The following is a 14,005-nucleotide window of genomic DNA, read 5'->3' as shown; positions in this document are numbered from 1 at the left end:
GACTTGATTTTATGTTTAGTAAGGAGCTAAGGACAAGAGGTAAAGAATAGTGGGAGAAAAATCAGCTGAAGATGGGCATGTAGGCAAGTCCAACATAAGCTAGTAACCTGTTGAAAACATATTTGGACTTTTTTTTTTTTCTTTTTTTTGATGGGATGCTTTTTAATTTTGTGTTCAGGGTCTGATTACAGAAGTTTCAGTTAAAAATGTATTGTTTTGAGTTTATTAAAAGTGTTGTCAGCAGGCATGTTTAGATCATTAAGGTGTTTCATTAACATTACAGTATACTCACAGTATATTTACAGTATAGCTAAAAGTAAAATATATACAGAAAAGCATTCCCCATTAGATGGAAGCTACAATTCACATCCAGTGTTTTCCAAACTTTCCACTGACACTATGACTATTCTCCATTGTATGCAATACTGGCTTCTAGGTCAGTTGGTTGTTAACATCATTGATTTCAATAATTGTAAACTCATGAAAAATAGAAACAAGATGCAAAACATGTTAAGTATGCCTCAGTATGTTACTTCCATTTTGAATGACAGTACTCTTAAAAAAACAGCCACAGCCAAAACTCTGGTTGTTACTACTTTTCCTGAGCCCCTCAGTATGTCATGTAACTTGCATGTCATGTGACACTTACTATCAACCTCAGAAGCAGTAGTGAAAATTAACAATAATGAAAAACTCTGACATTCACCTTTGGTATCAAATATATTTTTAAAGAGATATAGAGCCAAATGAAAGAAAAAACAAAGACTGTGCATGAATAATAGAGGTGATCTAGAGAGGGTTGATGCAGCTTTAGGTAAGTGAATGATGTGTTTCAATGCCATGGAAATAAATCTGTCTTCTTCTATTTATCTTTCAAGCTTTCCTTGTCCTTCCTCCCTTACTACATCTATCTGCCCTTCTCTTCTTTTCCTTTAAGTGACAGTGCCACAGTGTTTCCTGATGCACCCTCTGAGAGGACACACTGCTCAGTGAAGATGCAAACACATAGCATACTCACAAATGGACATAAGGAGGCAAACACCCATATCCTCACAAGAGATAATCAACCCATTTCACCAGAGAGATCAGATAATCTAGAATAAACCTGAGGATATAAATGCAAAAAAATTGAAAATGAAAAGTGACCTATATTCCCTCTTTTCAAGCCTATCTCGCTGCTGCTGATGTGATAGTGTTCTAAAAGAAAGGTGTTTTACCTACTGTACCTGCAACAATGCGAAACCAGCCGGTACACAGCTCCTCAGCCATTTACAGCTCTCTCAATGGACCCCCTGCTCTCACCCCAGCCAGACAGAGGGATGAGAGGGGAGAAGAACGAACAGAAGACAAAGATGATTTCCACTGGAAAAGAGAAGAGAGAGACGAGGATGGGTAGTAACCAAGGACGCTGTCTGACTGAGCTGCTCAGAGGACATGCATGTACACTGATGCAGATACCAGTACATAAATTAACAACTGCAAGTGCACAGGCAAAGGTATATCCATGACTACACACGCACGCACAACTTGTGGAGAACAGTGATGTGGCACAGTAGCCACATCATAAGTCCAGACAAGTCGGGCAGAGAAGGTCAGCATGTCCTTCACTGCAGCACAGGCACACTGTGAATGGTTTAAATTGTGTACAAATCCTGCAGTACTGAAAGAGGACAACTGTTTAAGACCGTACACAAACATGTTACAGATTTAAAACTTTGTTATTCTGAATCTCCACCACTCCACTTTAGTTATGGTATGTCAAAAAAAACCCAAAAGTTTTTAATCTTCTGAAAGTGTTGCTAGATGATGGATCAGTATGAGCAAGGCTCCATTGTATACCTGTGGATTAACTTAAGGTACTTTGTTCATACAAGTCTTTCTGAATGTAAAAAGAGCAGTGCTGGCCAACACAATAATAGCCTACTAAAAGTTAAAAAAAATTGTAAGGAAAAGTTAAACTTTTTTCAATTTTTTGGTCCTGATGAAGACAAAGTAGTTTTGAAATATTAGTCTGTTTATCCTTTTAAAAGCTGCAAATGAATCAGTGCACTTTATTCATCTGAAGTTTGCTATCATGAATCTAAGAAGCACTTGATAGGGTTGTACTTTGAAGAAAGATATGCGGTAAATCCCCTGAATAATTGGATGTTACTATATTTAGGAACAAAAAACAATAATAATTAGACTGCCTAATATGATATTTGACAATGGCAGTTACAGGGGAACGGGATCAAAATGAGTTGTTTTACTTCCCAAAAAGAACCCAAAAATGACACATTCTGTTGGCGCCACCTGCTGTCCATTTTAACACATTGCTTTTCCCTGCCATATCCTGGTCCTCACCAACTCCACTTGAGTTGGTCTGATCCACTTGTACTGCTGCTCTCAATTTCTGTTTTTAAGACCAGCACATAGACAGTAAAACCTATAGTCTGTCACAGGTACCAGCAGTATCAAAAAGACGTACACATTCATTACAAAAAGTGAAAAGACTGATCTAGGTAGAAACCATGGTCTGAGTAGTTTGGTTTGAGAATCAGATAAGGCATCATCACATTTGGACTGGTTCACTGCAGTACTAATCCCAATCTAAGCTATAACAGTCCCTGGTGGTACAGGTTGACTGAAATAATGTGGTGCGAAACTATAAGCTTGATACCTGCAGCAACAACATTTCATTTCAATGTCACTCTCAAGCACAGTGCCACACATTCCCCAGTCCTTATCTCAGTAAAACACTCTCTCCTGAGAGCAGAGCAGTCTCCTTGGCATTTAGACAGACAGTACTTACTATTCAGAAATAGACTATGGGCTAGGATGCTCTTATGTCTAGCACATTTCATATACCTCCCAGATGGCACAAACTTGTGTAAAGTGAGCCTATTTATTCCAAAAGCAGAGCATGCTAAAGAAAATGCAACTCTTGTTCTCTATCCCCACCCCATCTTCCTCTCTTGTTTCCTCTCTCTCACCCACTACCTTGCATCTGTCTCTATTTACCCTCCCCACCCATATACCCACCCACATATACCCTCCGCCTCCGCCTCCCTCCGTCTGACCTACTTTCTCTCCACCTTTGCTCATGCCTTTCGCCTGTGGGGTGCAGTGTTGCTCTAATCTGGCTATTTTTCAGTGACGTCTCTCACTGCATCTGTTTGCAGGTCTAAAACTGTTTTCACCACCAGCAAAAACCACAAGACAAATTCAAATGGGTCATCACTCTGTTGCTGTATGAATACAGTTAAGAAGGGAAAGCTGCATTTAGCCACAAACTGCTGTTATCATCTGGCAAGTGAAGAACCACTGGGAGAGGAGGATGAGGTATGGTGATGCCACTTCAGGTCCCTGAATTGCTGATCATTTATCAAAGGTGTTCTAGTTCCATCCACAATTTCCCAATAAAACAAAAATAGCAATGTTGCAGAAACTGTCCTCTTCAAAGCAAACACAAGAGAGACCAGGCACTGCACCGGCAACTCTTAGAGCTGGATTTAGTTAATTAATTGATTAAACAATCAAGAAAATAAATAAACTAAAACTAAAACTAATCAGTGGTAATTATGATATCTGATTAATAAAAAATTAAAATACCAAACCCTCTATGATTAGAAATTCTCAAATATGAAGATTTGCTGCTTTTCTCTGCTTTATATTACTTACCTTACAATATCATGACTGTCAGACAAAATACAATCTGATAAATCACACTGGGCTCTAGCATCATAGGATGGGCATTTTTCAAGACTAAAGAATGACTCATTAGAATAATAAAACGATTAGTCATTTTACTCCTATGTGGGTCATCAGTTAATGGATCTGCAGGCAGACAGCCTCGCTGCAGGCCTCAACAGGACAAGTTCAACAAAAGAGAGTACTACCATATTGTATGCCTGGATGTGAAGCTTGAGTCACCTTTTAAACTTCAGAAAGCACTGAAAAAAATCCCACATTTAATGAGGTGAGCAGGATGATGACCCTGAACAGAAAGCAAGAAGGGTGACTTTTCCCCAGGTTCATTCACAGCTACCTAACACTGACGTACTAGCTAACACCAATATGTATTCATTCATGCCTTTCACTATACAAATTCTGACCTGAACACCTGAACAAATTCTTATTCTTCTTATATTGAATTTATGATGAATCTAACATCATTATTGTGACTTCCATAGGAAATTATGCCTTGTTGTTTCCTTTGTCAACAACTTATACCCTTACACTTGAACACCCTTGTCACTTTTTACATATCTGGAGTACTCTGACCTAAGCATGGAGGTATTTTAACAGATATGATGCCTCTAAATAAACGTCATCTCTATACTGGGACTTCCCTGGGCTCATGTTGCAATGGTCACGTCTCATGTCCGAAAGCTTTGTGCCATTTCCTGCACACTGCTGAAGCAACATCCCTGCATGCCTCCACCCCACTCCATCTCTCCCCACCCCCTAAAGTGCCTCGATGAGGGATGATGATTAGGCAGCAGTCATTAAATGTACACAGACAGACACCCACCCACCGATTAGGCTGCAGTGAGTGCAGTCAAACCAAAACAACATTCCACTCAGCGGCAGGGGAAGGCATGCCGGGCGATAAGGCGTGTCGGTGGCAGGGTGCCATGTCGAGTGCCTACGTGCCATCCAGCCACTCATAATGCTCTCTGTCTGTTAGTACTGAAAGGTGGACACACTGTTCTCTGTCATTACTTCACTTGCTGCCCTGCCCAGGGGGCCACACACACACCACACACACACACACACACACACACACACACACACAGAAACACATACTCAACACATGAAACAGCAAGGTTTTCTGAGTAATTAGCACTCACTTCCTAATTACTTGATGATGCTGAGGAGGCTGGCTGCCAGCTCACTGGTGGATTTGGCTTGTTTAGTCTGATGCCACTGGGGATATTATTTTGACTCACAGCTTTATGTTCTTATAGCGAGACATGGGAGACAGCTTGGAGGGAACTGTATCACTCTGTTCTCTGGGACAAACAGCACAGCTGTGTTTTATTTCAGGTTCCAGGTGATGGGATCAGTCACTGTGTTTAGTTAATCTACTAGTTAGCAAGCGTTGTAGGTAACATAGTTGGTCAGTTTGGGAAGGTATTCAGTTAGATTTTATACCAGCCATCAAAAGGCACAGTTAAAAGCGGTCAGTTAGGTGCAAAACGAATAACAAATGGTAGAGACTTGAAACATGAAATTATAGTCTTTTTTAACTACATTTCCCACTGCCTCCCTACCCTGTAGCACTGGTTTAATGACACATTCTCTCACCCTGGACTATTCTCTGACCCCAGACCAAGTCCAGAGTCAACCCCCTGTCATAAGCCCCCTTTGAAACCCCAATCCTCTCCTCTGGCCTCAGAGCAGTGGATGGAAAAGATGAGCTCACCCCTCTGATACTGCACTGGTCTGGTCTGTGGTCTCCCTAATGGTCTCCAGGATGTCAACACCAGTCCAATATGTCCCTTTTACTCACACCAATTACCATTTCCACACAGGGCCCAAGCCTAAATAAACAGAGCCCAAACTCGCTATACAATCAGCTTATATCTATAAACAGCGGAGCGGTTTAAATTAGGCCACTCCCAAGAGTACCGGTCTTTGCTTGGACAGCCAGCCTGAGATGACAGAATGGAGCCAGATGAACTCACTGCGGGGAGTTTCAAAGGAGTATTTTAAAGACAACAGAAATAGCACAGGCATGAGTTCTATACAGTACTGCAATAGCATCTTTGCATAATTCAATCTGAAACTTTGTTTGACTAGATTTTTTGCTTGATATCATATTTGATTTGGGAGATTTGGGGCTGTTTAACTGGTAAATGACCCCCGTAAAGACAACGCTGAGCTAAGAGACTCCTCTGCCTATAGCTTAGGTGGGAACAGAAAATCACACAAAGTTATGCCAGACAACTCACACAGGAAAAACCCCATGGCCCACTGCTGAATTTGAGCTGGAAAAGAGAAAGAGCTTGCCCACGCTTGCTTACTGGCTCACTCTAGTTTGGCTGAACACCCACAAGAATATTGCTAATATAGGTTATGTGTGTGTGTGTGTGTGTGTGTGTGTGTGTGTGTGTGTGTGCGCTGTGACGTGCTGGTAGGAGCCCGGATAGGCCTCCCAGTGACGCATTCAATACTGGACCAATAATTAATGAGGCATCTTAAAATAGGAGTGCAGATTTTTAAAATCTTCTCTATCTGACAGCTCTTCAGAGTAGCAAGAACAATGAACCTGCCTCTCAACATACTACAGGTCATTAGGAAGTACATATTGTCATAGTAAGCCTCATAAATGACTCATCATCGTAGTGGTATTTTTGTTTACACACTTTTTACAGGTGTCTTAACTTACTGTAGGCCATGAACCCAAGGACTAAGCACAACCCACAGATCCACCACACTTCCTGACTCAAAGGGGCAAAAGAAAGAGGATCACTAACACATCTTCTCTTATGGTGTAAAATGTGCAAGTGTGGTTTTGTGTGTGCATGTGTGTGTGTGATGGGAGGAGAGTGAATGGGTAATCCTGGCAGTAGACTGCATTCTTTTAGCAGATTTCAGCTCCATTTGCACTGCAATTTCATTACATGGCTAAGACTGAGCACCTCACAAAAGCTCAGCTCAATGAATTGGTCACTGTTGGGGGAATCATGTGAGTACTCACAGGATTAGCCCCAAAATATTAGATGGTTTTGAGATGGCATGCTATCTGCACTCTAACACCTGATACCTGTGACTTTTGGCCATTCTGAGCAGTGGCAATTATTAATTTCTTATTGATGAATAGTTTAACCTGAAAAGGTGGGAAAAAAAAGTTCAGAAATGACCATCATAACCTCTCTGTGTAGTGCTGTGTTAGTTTGCACTGTGCCATTCTGGTCTGTTCTATGTTGGGGTGTGAAAAGAGGTGTCCCATAGACACGCTTGAGAGTGTGTGTTTGTAGGCCACTCCCACTCACACTCACACACACGCAAATACACAATATTGGAGATGACACATCAAAGGCCTTTCTACCATGCTGGAGCTGACTCCTCTTTACCAGAATGCAGCAGCACACACACGTCTATATATAAAAACACACACACAAATCTGTGTGTATATACATATACATTCAAAAGCACTTCCACCCAGAAGGCACAGTACGCCTTAGTCTATACTCATCGCTGACTTGCATCACACCAACTCCTCAGTGTCAAATAATAAAGCATATGCTCTCCTCTTTTTCTTCACAGAAAGCCTCTGCTCACCCACGCACACACAGCTCACCCAAATCCCTCGCGCACACTTCCGGTAAACTCTCCTTGCCTTTAAATGAGCAGCCTCCTTTGCGCAACCCCTTTAATACAACATTTTGAACTGGCGAAAACACAGCCCCTTTTTTAAACCAAATAAACCTCAGTGTGATTAATACCAAGATGGTCTTCCTTTTTCTACCAGCTCTTTTTAGCTAGTGTTTCACAAAAACAGTCCATTTATAATCTGCAACACAAAAAAATAACACTATCAGACCAATCAATTTAATATATTATATCTGACTTGTTCAATATATCTGACTTGTTGCCTTGTAGCAGGTCTTATTGTTGCTAACTGGTTGACTGGCTACTTGAGCATGGTGACTTGTATTTAGAAACCTCCTTATGTTTTATATCTAAAACAACTTCAGAAATAGAAAAATTATCACACAGCCGGTGTGTTGGTTGTCCATACACTTGGTGTTTTCCTCGAGCATGCAGACAGGCTTGAATGACTGATACTCAGAGGAAATACTTTGCTCCTCCGCACTTGCACATAAGGCTTCCCCCATGAACAATCTATGGCAAACGCAGCATGAATGACTCACTCCTTCTTCAACAGCAACAACACCACTTTCCATATTTAACCATGCAAGTTGGCCGAGGATACATTCTGATTCTATATTTAGCTTTGTTTGCTCAAACATTCAAGGGAGATCCAGGGCACGAGGCGCTAACACATACAAAAAACTATCACACTCAGTGCCTAGCTAAGAATAACCAAAATTTCATTTCTGCAAGGTAGTTTTTTATTTAAACTATTCTGACAGGTTGTGACAGGTTGGTCTATACTAGCTGCATATTTCTGACAGCTGAGTATGTTTTACAGTATTCATAGATATAAATGTTAAATATAGCAAAACATTTAGTTAAATCTGGAATGTTTATTTTACATTGCATTTCTAATTGTACTTGAGATACTTTTTAATAATTTTGTTGACTGTAGTGCACTGGGATATAGGGACACAGTCTAGAGGCCAGAGGCCAGCATAGAGGCCAGAATCCACTGCCTGATAATGCTGCATTTTAGGGTTTTCACAGCTCACACAGGAAATCAGAAATTTTCCCAGGCTGAATTCCCAGGCAAAGTCCAACTAAAACTAAAACCTCATCTCTCCCCCATCAATCTCAACCTCTGCAATCCCTTCCCTCCCCCACAGCTTTTCCCACATATCACTAACCCATACTTGAACTCTATCAACTTAAGCTCTCACACGTGCAGTAGGCCCTCTGGGATATTATAGTTCTCCCAGTGTGATACCCCAAAGCCCAGAGCTACATCTAATATTGGAGTTTTTGTTTAAAGTCACCTGTTAAATGTCATCTGCCAAGACTTAATATCTAGTGACATTTGTTGAAATACATTTAAAGCAGTGTCAAACCTTCTCTGAGAGTATCTGGCTTAATATCTGGCTGCTATCAATACATGTTTTAAGCAACCTAAAATGCATTTTTAAAGGCTGAACATAAAAAATGAAAATTAAAAAAAAAAAAAAATCCTCAGATTGCAGCAATTAGACTGTGTCAGGTCCATGCCAGGGCCACCACTGATACAAGGTGAAAGCAGTGGAATGTGAGCCAGATCCTGAACTCAGGTGTAGCTCCATGTGAATTATTACACACACCCCAAAATATTTTGCACACTGACTGGAAACAAACATCATCACGTGTTGACGGTGTACAGCCTGGCCTCTGATATTTTGATTCAACCCTCCCCTGGCAGCAATGCCACAGCTCTTACAAAACATAATCAACTTCTAACAGACTATTACTTTCCCTAACAAACAGTCATTATTTTTTGGTTGTGCCAAACCTCTTGATGAAGTGAGCTTGGCCAATCGACCTGAATGAATCCACTGGAGTACGCTGACATGAAACACAATTACACAGCAATTCCAGATGACAAAGGCAAATCATTCGTGTTCTCTTCTCATTCTGCTCCCTACACCAGCACTTGCTCTCACGTGTTGGATTACAACCTTCTGTAATAAACTTTAACTACTTGCTAGCTGCAGTGGTTTGTATCCTCAAAGGCACTCCCTTAATATTCCTGATGACTGATCAGAAAGCAGTGTTGTACATTTAGAAGTCATTTTTGGAATAAGGATTTAAAATAATGAACTGCATGCACTCTGCAAGAATAATCCACTACAACTAGTGACCCCAAGTGTTTTGATCTACAGATATGAAACCAGAATATAAAAATATATAAAATATAAGTATCAAAACCTTTGCAAATGTATGGTTTGTTAAAAAAAAAAAAAAAAGCCACATATTCTGCAGTCAGGGTTCGTTAACTGGTAGACACATTTCTAATCTTCCCGTTTTACAACACAATGTGATTTTATTTTGCTGAACAGCAGTACCACCTGGCAAGTGAAAAATACTCAAGAGGTCAATTGCAAACACTTATCTTCGACTACATTTAATGTGTCAAGATCTATGGTTAGATAACAGTATTTCAGCATTTAATCATTCCTCTAAAACAACTCTCACAGGACACTTCACTGGTAAAAAGTGATGGTAAAATACAGCAGAACTCTGCATTAATGTGTAATCCATGTCAGCTACTACCACAGCTCTTACTCATGATTTCAGATGGAGTGGGAGCAGCTGTAAATGCACCAGAGATTTGCAGGTTACCACTTTTTCTAGTCCATTACTCAGACAAGTATGATAAAGGATGATTCCTGTTACCAAAAAATGCCAGGTTCCTGTTTCAGTTCTAGGATGTGAGCTCTGGTCCATGGTTTCCATGGTTACAGGAACATTGCTTAAGTCCAAAAATATACAGGCCAGCTCTGGGGGAAGTGCTTACATCAATTACTGTAAATAAATCTTTTATTTTATTTACTATCATTGATTCATGACTATGATATAATTTCTCATTAAAAAAAAAAAAAAACTGGACAAATTCCCTCACGACCAAGGTTTTTAGCCCTAAAATTAACCCAGGAAATATTTCCTATATTCCTCCAGTCTCACTTCTGACTCACATGGTATTTTATGTTAAGCCAAGTGCTATAATATAGGAAACAAGGCCCATGCTTACTGCTTCTCTAATCATAGCCTATTACTTAATTACTATTACCCAAGTTGAGACAGTTTCATATTTTTTGTTGTACCATTATCAGTGTAATTGTGTCTGGACCTGGCCTATGAGTGAAGGGCATGGATGAATCAACTAGCTAGGTTGTGTCAGATGGATTCCTACTATGATCAGCATCCTATCATCTCTACATGTTAAGTCATTGTGGATTATTACTGTATTTTTAATGGGCACGATTTTATCTGATATAGCTGGCTATTTAAACAATACACCTTTCTCCCATTATGTTGGCCAGTAATCCCTGAATAAATTTAAAACAAAGCACTGTAAAGTATTTGAAACACGAGGCGCTTAAATGATATAATAAACAATTTAGTTGAAACTAAATGTGTTTAGGCTGTGTCTAGCACCAGATTGTACGACCTACGTAACTAGCTAACTGTATTACAGTTAAAACCGTTACACGGATGTTTACGTTTGCGTCACAGCAATTTGACCTAAGTCAGCGTTTCTCAAAGGTAAATACCACACTTACCAATATTAGAAGAACGTTTATAGACCCTTCTTCTTTTACAGTCTCTGCTCTTCAGGTAAAACCAAAGCTATTACTCCAGCTCCGACAAAATTCATTTCAACTCCTTTCCGCGCTTGTAAGGCTTTCTCTCAATCAAACATGGTCGCCGGAAGTGACATATTTTATTGCTTAATCTTGTCACACGGATTAAGAAAGCTTTATCATTGTGTCAGCGTACAAAATGTAATTTTATATAATACGTTTTTATTTCAGATAAAATAATGAATAATTGTTGTATTTAGATTTTTCACATATTTCTAGCCTTCTTTGACAAAATGCGCAAGCAGGTGTGTCATTTCCGGTGGCTAGCATAACCGTTCGGCCGTCAATTAACTGTTTGGGAGAAACTTGGGGAACTTGTTAAAAATCCTGTCTAAAGTGCAGTACATGGGGTATTTATTATTCTGGTTGGGCACACAATTAGTGGAAATATGGAAATATCTTCTAAACTGTGTCAAGTGTTGTCAAATTACCCGTGAGGCTTGTATTTAGGCAATATTTCATTTTTAAAAATTGCCAAAGGTCAAAGGTTTCAAACGTGATGATTATGTGGCATTAGGTGACAGAAAGCAGTGCTAGTGTGTGGGACACAAAGGTATACTTCAGAGAGACAAAAAAAAAATCATCTCTGCTTTGACCACAGTCTTACATAACTTGTTATGTTTTGCAGGTTATTAATTAGATTATATATTCACACCCACATTGAAGCAGAGTGACTGAATTGGGATTTAAATGCCATGTGTAAGTAAATGTCAGTAGGTATTTTTTTTCACTGATTGGACTGATTCATACACCTGACCATGCAATCCCATCAGCTCACCTAACTCCTTGGTTAATAATTCATCATAACTGTCCAGGAAAGTAATTTCCCCCAGCAAAGCACAATATTTTGACATGCAGTCCAATAGTGTTATGCAACAATGATGCCTCTCCCTGCTCACCCGCATTTCATTTTTTTCCCCAAATGTTTGTTTGTACAGCATGTGACCAAAGTTAGTCTGAGAACATGCAAACTATACCTGATCTGCGTAGTGATCCTCTTCTTTTACTGGGAAAGGTTGTTTACCAAAGCATTTACATTATCTTATGAATGGTGCATATCCGACTGCAGTCTACTGTTTGGTCGGCATGCATGGCATGCATTTGACTAAGCCTAGAGGGTGTTTGTGTGTGTGCACAGGACAGGGGGGAACCTGCTGGGACCATCTGCCTCTAGGCCTGTAGAAATCACCTAAATCAGTCAAGAAATCATAAAGTGTACATTTAGACTTTAGTCAATTAAAAATACACTCTGATAACATTGGGTACACCCTCCTAGCTAAAACGCACTTTTGCAGTCAATAAACAAACAATAAATCATACTTTAAATAAGGTTTTAATGTTCAGTTTTCACTAAAACTGTTTTATTTTTATTTTGTAGGCTGTAGTTTGTGGTACTTTTGTATGGTATTACATTATACAACACAACTTGATTAAATAAAAAAAAAAAAAATCAAATCAATTAATCAGCCAGTTATATTTTTCAAAGAATCATTAATAACATCAGAAAATATATTTTAAAAAGTACATCACAATTTCCTAGAGGTCCAGGTGATGTCTTTGAATTGCTTGTTTTGTCAAACCAAGTCCCATACCAGAAGATATTTAATATACTGTCATAGAAGACTAGAAAATCTGCACATTTTCACTTAATAGGAAACTTGAACCACAAAATCTGTAATCTGTGCTTAAAAAATGCTTGAATGGTCAGTTGATGATTAAAATTATTACTGGTTACTAGTAGATCAATTGATTGATTACAGAATTATTTCAAATCTTAATATTTTTGGATTGTATATAAACTCCCCTTCCCGGGACTGTGGCCAAATCAGGGCACTGAAACAGTAAATGTCTTTGATCCATGGCCTTATGATGTGGTGCAAGTTTAAGTTTACTTTTATATTCAGTTGTAATTCATACGTGCAGTTATGAACGTGTGTGTGTGTGTGTCAGACTTTATCTGTGTTGGTACCTGCTGTACGAGACGTTGCCTGCATGTGACTGTGGAGATTTTATCCCACATGGAAGTGTCTGGAGAATGTGCCTCAGTATTCAACTCTAGCACAGTTGCTATGGCAACCTGAACCCGACAGAGAGGACTTGGTTGTCCCTGTGATACGAAGTGAGAGAAAAACCCTGTCAAAATCCCAGCTCACTGCGTCTCCTGTCTGCCTGGTTCTCTCTCTCTTGTATTCTCACTCTGCACGTGTACCTACACACTTGCACACACACACGTACACACCCTGATCAATTTGTTGAGGGAACACCGCTTGTCTACCATGGCAGCTCAATTAACTGCAGTAAGGTAGCTCAATATTCTTACCCTCAAAAACAGGCATGTTGTTGTAAAAGTCAAAGAATAAATCCACAGGCAGTTATTACTCATTCTGTCCTGCATCTGCCACTGTACACTTGTCACTCAAACAGGATGGTCTGTACTTATAATTTTCCTTGAATTTTAACTTTGGATTCTCTTTTCTTTGTTTTGCTCAAAACTCTGGCATAGTCACAGCTGGATTCATTCACTGGACTCATCACCTCCTGTGCATCAGAGGTTCCTTCCCTATGAGGATTGACCCAGAGTCTAAGATGTCTTCAACCACAACTTTTACCCAGGTGTGTTAAGGAAAATTAATTCCACTCTTCTTTCTTCCTCAGTGACCAGGCCACTGCACATGCTCAGTTCAACGTGTCGGAAGAAATCAGAGCTCCTGACCTGGAAATTGTGTCAGAGTAAGGGGCCCAGAAACAATGCAAATAGGAGAGAATAGTGATAGCATAGTGTTGACCTGAAATTGACAAAAGAAATAGACAAGAGAAATGATCAAAGGTTGGCTTTAATAGAATCAGGTCTTGCTCTGCGTGCAGTCCAACCAAAAGCCTGATTGGTCTTTGTTGTCTTGTTTCTCAGAAACTTTCAGCACTACAGTACAACCCTCCAGGCTAGCATTATACTTTCCACATCCTCAAGTGCACTGGGGTTCACCAGGGTTCCTCCAATTGGTTTTGACATCCATGTGGCCTCTATG

The 14,005-nt window shown here is 39.8% G+C and overlaps 1 protein-coding gene across 3 annotated transcripts in view; it reads right to left on the bottom strand.

The window, feature by feature from the left end:
- Nucleotides 1-12,092, bottom strand: part of sgip1a (SH3GL interacting endocytic adaptor 1a) — a 74,440-nt gene extending 62,348 nt beyond the window's left edge. Inside the window, exons 1-2 of one of the 3 annotated variants that reach the window (XM_018696182.2) lie at nt 11,957-12,092; nt 1,218-1,362 (exon numbers count right to left, since the gene is read on the bottom strand). In XM_018696182.2, the coding sequence (XP_018551698.1) occupies nt 1,218-1,269 (52 nt within the window). In that variant the 5' untranslated portion in view covers nt 1,270-1,362; nt 11,957-12,092. Of the gene's footprint in view, nt 1-1,217; nt 1,363-5,407; nt 5,496-10,898; nt 11,065-11,956 lie in introns of those variants that run through there. The other 2 variants (XM_051077169.1, XM_051077168.1) reach the window with 2 other exon arrangements.
- Nucleotides 12,093-14,005: the final 1,913 nt, after the last annotated feature.

Source organism: Lates calcarifer, linkage group LG17 (assembly GCF_001640805.2).
Source record: "Lates calcarifer isolate ASB-BC8 linkage group LG17, TLL_Latcal_v3, whole genome shotgun sequence".
NCBI lineage: Eukaryota > Metazoa > Chordata > Actinopteri > Centropomidae > Lates > Lates calcarifer.
This window is presented reverse-complemented; position numbering and strand designations above follow the sequence as displayed.